The sequence below is a fragment of the Sinocyclocheilus anshuiensis genome, unplaced genomic scaffold (genome assembly GCF_001515605.1).
Source record: "Sinocyclocheilus anshuiensis isolate Anshui unplaced genomic scaffold, SAMN03320099.WGS_v1.1 scaffold1726, whole genome shotgun sequence".
NCBI lineage: Eukaryota > Metazoa > Chordata > Actinopteri > Cypriniformes > Cyprinidae > Sinocyclocheilus > Sinocyclocheilus anshuiensis.
Genome location: NW_015546155.1, coordinates 719,125 through 725,936, shown reverse-complemented (window position 1 = coordinate 725,936; position 6,812 = coordinate 719,125). Strand labels below are relative to the sequence as shown.

Below are 6,812 nucleotides of genomic sequence, written 5' to 3'. Positions count from 1 at the left end.
TTGGAACGACATGAGGGTGAGTAATTAATGACAGAATTTTCATTTTGGGGTGAACTAACCCTTTAAGAGCTCTTTTAAGGGTTAAGATTGATTTGTGAGTAACTTTTATCTTAACTAGGATCCTCTCTTTAATTCTAATGGGAAACACCCATGTTTTTTAAGAATTTTGTCACTAGGAGCAACTCTTTGCACTAAGAATTTTCATGACTATGGGCCCTGTGTAACGCTGAAGCTACTGATTCATCTGTGTTACTGGAGATTGGTTGTCCTCTTTTGTTTAAGATATTGGCTTATTCTGCATGTTGTTATAAGAAATGAGAACATATAAGGTCAAAATTGTCCTTATTTTTTAAGTTTGGATATGTTTATATGTATGCGAAAATGAAAAAACAAATGAAAAAAAATGCTTTGTTCAGTATTTTCGATGTTCACGCACATTTGGGCCACATTCAAGAGCATTCAGAATGTGACATACGACATATGAACTACGTGACTGTCACGGAACCCATAGGTACACTTTCTATAATTCATGATCACCCAATGGACCCTACCTTCAAATGGTATCCGTCTTGAAAGCACTTCCCACATGATGATGGCGTAACTGAAAGAGGAAGCACAGAACAGATGAGAGAATGGTTTCGCTGCTGCTGTAAAGTCTCTACATCCACTTCTGGCAATCCCCCTTTGGAGATAAAACACACTGTCCTATCAGAGTAATAATTTCAACATGCCCTCTGACTAAGATCACAAAACCTCAGATATGTTGGCAAGTTGACATTTAGTTTCTATATCACTTCTCTTTTTGGACCATAGCAGTGAAAGAACAAAATAAAGCCCTCTTTCATGAGCAGTTTTGGTGAGCTATGATTAAACCCAGAAACTGGTTAATGTTTTTTTCCCCAGCCTCTCTCTTTGTTCTGGAAAATTGGTAAAGTATTATAAAAATCCACCCATAATTCCCAATATCCTGTACTGCTATATTCCTCCCTCCCAATCAAAGGGTTTGCACATCTGTTAATCAATGAACTCCCATGACTTTTCCATTCACTTGTAACTTGGCTTTTATAGGTTTCTAGTCGATAAAATATTTTAGAGATAAGAGTAACTAGAAAAATGTTTCCTGCCTTTTCCAGGCCTGGAAATCACTTTGAAAATTCCCTGACATTTCCAGGCTCACCATATGAACTGGAGATAAATTAAGGGTGGAACATGTCTCTCATCTGACAGGAATTTTGCTGAGTCAGCAACAGACTGGGGCCATGGTGCTATAAGGACAGCTGAACGTCTTAAGGGGATGCCCCCCGAAAAATACAGGAACTGAAAGAGCAGTACTTTAAAAGCCTGTAGTAGAAATAATATGAAACTCAGAATGAAGTTCACTCATCCTGTCAAAACTGGAAGCTTTATAAAATCTACAGAAACTGACCTGTACATGTCATATTTGACATCCGCTCTGCGGTTCTTGGAAGGTTCGTACTCCTCAGGTGGCATATAAATGACTGTGCCTCCCATTTCGGCAGGTTTGGAGCTGGACCCTTTAGTGATATAGAGCTGGCGCCATTTAGATAAGCCAAAATCAGCTATCTATTCATAAACAAATACATACAAGATGCACTTTAGATCCGAGAGGCCAATGTAAAGTTACAACAAAATATATTATACTTCAAAAAATACTATGAACCAAAATGGGCTTTTCGATAGAGTCTGTCAAGATTTAAAATAAAAAAGGTGCCACTGAACTACATTGTTACCCTTGTTACAAAATTCTTTTGAAAGCAAAAGAAAATAATAATAATTTGCTTGCATTTTTTTTTATCCATTTTCCAATTAGAATGAAAGAAGACTTGGGTTTTGAAGGCTGGATGCCAAGACCTTTTTAGTGAATAACAACTAAAAACTTCAGTCTGTTCCTCATGCAACACTATTATATGGTTTCAGAAGACTTGAATTACAGCACACAAATCACATGAAGCACTTTCATGATACTTTTATGGTGCTTTTGTGTCCTTTTTGAAGCTTCAGAGCTCCGGTCCCTATTGTAATTGCAAGTAAAATAGTGACAGTACATTATTCAAAATATCTCCTTTTGTGTTCCACAGAAGAAAGCCACACAGGTTTGAATTTACATTATGGCAGAACTTTCATTTTTGGGCAAACTATCCCTTTAAAGTTGTATAAAGGTTTGCAGACTTCCCAGAGAATAAATAATGAATGATTATGGTATTTTTTAAAATCCATATGAATTATGACATGTTAAGGCATAGCTCATTTCAAAAGTAAGAGTATTATTCATTTATTATATTTAAAAGGGAACAAAAGAGGCTTTTTATAGGAGTAAGACATTCCAACTTGGGAAAGAAACATTAAAGATACAGACACTAATAACATTCAGACAAACATGGAGTTCAGCAAATACAGCTCAAATGACAACAAAAACATCAATAGTTGATCACCTTGACGTTCAAATAACTCAATAACTGCTTTCATTTGCAAGTTCCAGGAAAAAATATCTACTAATGCATCCAAACACACATGTGAAAGTCTAATAAAATGGGGTATGGAGACATCTTCAAGCAAATCTGCACAAACCTTAACATGGTACTCCCCATCCATCAGGATGTTCTGAGTTTTAAGATCATGGTGTAGAAGGGGTGGTGACATATTGTGGAGGAAGTTTACTCCTAAAGCGATCTCATAAAGAATACGCAGCTTCAATGTCCAGGCCACCACTGGGTACATATCTTTCTGTAACGCAATAAGAAAATACAGAAGTGAACATTCAAGAACCTGTATGCCACAAAGCAGAAAGTGAAACTGTACATTACTCAAAGTGAATTGTCCATTACACTAATACTACTAGACAAAACAGGAAGTATGTCATGTAAAAGGAATGCTGTTTGTACAGTTATACCTCATGTAGGAGCTCATCCAGTGATCCATTGGTCATGTACTCAGTCACAATGCAGAAGAACTCGGGCTCATTACACACCCCAAAGATCTGGATGATGTGGTTAAATCGAGCTTTGTGAAGCACCTCAGCTTCCTTCAATAAACAATTCCTTTCCCTGTAAAAAAGGTAAAAGATCAGACAAGGGCTGTAGTTTTTTTTCTGTCACTAGACAATATAATGAAATATCAATTATTGAGTGCCTGGATTCCCACAGCTTTTTTCCCATTTTTCTTTCCATTATCCATTCTTCCCTGGACTTTGTTCTACGAAAATCTTGACAATCTTGGCACAGTTCATAAATGACAACACTTTTATGTCGTCCTTTTTGAAGGCCACTCATTATAACAACACAGAAAGAGTATACAAATGATATTAATTATATAGAAAGAGTATTGAAACTATATTCAATATTAAAATAAACAATATACAATTCTGGACAATACTGATAAGCTGGTAATTATATTCACATTATTGGATTTGTATGATACTAAAATATTTTTTTTCCCTGAATAAATTAAAACACAACAAACTAAAATCAATCATTTAAAATGCTACAAGTGAGTATATATCGCCTCACTGTTATAATATCACCAAAAATGAAAATTCGATCCTCATTTCTCACACTGACGTGGTTTTAAAACCATAAGACTTTCATTCATCTTCAAAACACAAATTAAAATATTTTAATGAAATCTGAGAGATTTTTTTTTTACCTTACCTTTCTTGTAAGTCAATTGCATAAAAATATTTTCATTTGTTCAAAGATGAAGAAAAGTCTTATGGGTTTGGAATGACACACCCACGTGTGAGAAATGACAACAATTTTCTTTTTTTTGTGTGTGTGAACTATCACTGAGTGATAGATGACAGCATAGATGCTCATTTCCACCATATTTCCCATTAATTATCCAATATCAGCTCATACAAAATCTCTAAAATAAGTGCATCCCTTGAACAGTGACAAGTACATTTTTCTGAATTTCTCCTTTTTGTGTTCAGCAGAAGAAAATAATCATACAAGTTTGGAACAACATGATGGCGGAACTTTTCATTTTAAGTGAACGATTACTTTAATTTTCACTCTAAACATTTCCCTGACTTTAAAATGAAAGTTTTCAACATTTCACTGCTTTACATGACTTTTCCAGGCCTGGAAATCACACTCCATGACATTTCCAGGTTTTCTATGATTTTAGAAACCCTGAATTGTGGACAAGAATTGTCTGACCTGCAACTCTTACAGTCAGTGTTTGCCCAGAAAGAGCATCTTATCATATTCTCACTTTATAGCGGTCACATGACTAAAAATGCATTCAAACAAACATCTTGAACATACAGTTCCCAACTGCAGTACCTTTAAAGCATGCCGTCTGATCGCATACTTCACGTGTGTACGTAAGTACTGCATACGTTTAAATCAGTGACCTTATATGCACTGTATCCTTTCCTAAAAACCTGCAACAACCAGCATTTACGGTCAGACTACCAGACTGAAACAATCGCAGCACATTAAAAAGCCTAACAACCAAAGAAGTACATCAGATTTTGGCAGTGGGTTAGGAACCGTGCATTTGAGGTAAAAAGGAAGCAAAGTAGACAGCTACCTGAACCTACCTCTCACCAACCGGTGAATCCAGTTTCAAGCACTTGATCGCCACCGTGGTGCGCCAGTCGCTGTGCTGCGCCCTGAACACGGTCCCGAAGCCTCCTTTACTGAGGTAGTGCAGGTCCGTTAGTTTCCGATACGGGATCACCGGTAAGGTGCTGGTGAGACTGCAGATGTTGACGCAGCCGGTGTGCTCCATGTTTCAGGATATTAGGAGATGAGACGGGCCCGTTCACCTTCACTAGAAAGGGGAACTGAAAGCGCACTGCTACTGCTGAAAACCCTCACAGAGAGACAAAATATCGCGCATGTACCTACATGTTGTGAAAGGCGGTCTAATCTGCTTACTATAGTATCCAGAAATAGGCGTTTGGGTGCATCTGTCTGACTACTAAATGTAGTCAAAATATCCTTGTTAAAAGTGTCACTGAATAACATGGGAAAGATATGAGTCCTACAGCTCGCGCTCGGAGACACGCCCCCAATCCGAACAACGCATTTTATATCACGCCGTAAACAAACTGCAAATTACCGCCACAATGAAATAAAACCACCACAGTTTGAGATTTAAAGGTGACGAAACGTGGTCGTGGCGGTGGGTGAGAGCTCGTCAAATATTGCGCAGGTGTGTGAATGAGACAATGAGTGGGTCTGACTAAAACCTCAACGTTATGTTTTGTGTGTGTGTGTGTGTGTGTGTGTGTGTGTGTGTGTAACCACCCATTTAGTCCCGCCCTTGAACTGATCACTGTTTGCCGCGGATAGATGAATGACATCTCAACTGGCCAATCGCAGACGTCTTTTAAACCCTTACAGCCAATCCTGTCGCAGGGGGCGGGATTTCTCGGAATACAGGTAGGGGGAAAAACAAAGCCGAAAACACGACTGTGACTTCAGCTTCCGGGTGTCGAAGGGTTCCACATTTGATTTGATGACAATTTTGGGGTGCATTCACCAGAGCTGAACAGTGTGAACTGTGAATAGCAGCTTTTTATTTTATTTTATTTTTTAAGCATATATGAACTTTTACACATAATCACACATTGGCTAACTTACACACAACTGCTGAAAATATCGTTATCTGGACGTTTGCTGTGACATTTTATACACTATTCAGTACACAATTTCAACACAATTTGTGTTTATTTATTTATTTCGTTTATAATAATTGTATAAGGATCATGCGATAATATAATAATAGAGATTTATAATGTTTTATCATCCACGTTTTTGAACTGGATTGAACTGTTAAAAAAATGGTCAGAGACATCGGTCTGACCTTTGTACATGTTTTTGACCCATGAAGGCTTCCAGGGTGATTCCATTTTGACGTAACAAAGGGAATTCCCAACAAGAGATTTTCCTCACAATAATATGGCACTGCATCCAGCCTGTTATAACAAATAGAGAAACTTTAAAGAAATTTATGCTGACAATTCAGCTAACCCTAACCCTTCCATAGTATGCAAGTCAATGGGGGACCAGCAATTGAAGGTGAACTATCCCTTTAATGCTGATGATAGTGGCAACAACAACCAAGTATATTATTATAAATCTGGTGTGTGTGTGTGTGTGTGTGTAGGAGGTTAAAAGTTATTTGGTATTTTTTTAATGTAAAGTTACATCAGTTGCGGAAGAGAGATAACCATCTGAAATTTGAAACACCTAACTATAAAACTTCATGACATAAATGTCACTGCTTTTCAATGTTTTTTATTTTATTATTATTATTTTTTTAATCCAGACAGTGTCAGTCTGTGTAGGGTGTAAGTATAAGTATAAGTGTATATACGTATAAGTTTATGAGTGACTTACTTTTCTGCAAGTTACATTATTTCGCCAGTAGATGGCGACAAGCGACTGTCTTTCTGATTGAGTCATTTAATCATTCATTCAACCGATTCTTTCAGCACTGATTCAGCACCATATTTTACTCGAAAACACGGCAATTCATTCTGCATTGTTTGGAACTATTTTTGTTGGTGCAGCAAAAATAGACAAAGTAACTGGAAATAGTGAGTCTAATACTGTGTCTTACACAATATGAACTTGTATTATTTATTTATTTATGTATTTATTGTTATACTGTTGTAAAAGCAATATCACACTCACATTTCTGATTTTGTTCTGAATATCAGCACAGTTGTGATGCCATCAGAACAACACATTATTGCTTGTGATATTGTTTAAAGGGGTCATATGATGCGATTTCAATTTTTCCTTTCTCTTTGGAGTGTTACAAGCTCTTGGTGCATA

At 37.0% G+C, this 6,812-nt stretch overlaps 1 protein-coding gene across 2 annotated transcripts in view; it reads right to left on the bottom strand.

Moving 5' to 3' along the window:
• Positions 1-5,173, bottom strand: part of LOC107701343 (receptor-interacting serine/threonine-protein kinase 2-like) — a 21,681-nt gene extending 16,508 nt beyond the window's left edge. For both annotated transcript variants that reach the window (XM_016503334.1, XM_016503333.1), the window contains exons 1-5: positions 4,565-5,173; positions 2,912-3,065; positions 2,590-2,745; positions 1,427-1,584; positions 552-601 (exon numbers count right to left, since the gene is read on the bottom strand). In XM_016503334.1, coding sequence (XP_016358820.1) covers positions 552-601; positions 1,427-1,584; positions 2,590-2,745; positions 2,912-3,065; positions 4,565-4,755 — 709 coding nt within the window. In that variant the 5' untranslated portion in view covers positions 4,756-5,173. The remainder of the gene's footprint in view (positions 1-551; positions 602-1,426; positions 1,585-2,589; positions 2,746-2,911; positions 3,066-4,564) is intronic.
• Positions 5,174-6,812: the final 1,639 nt, after the last annotated feature.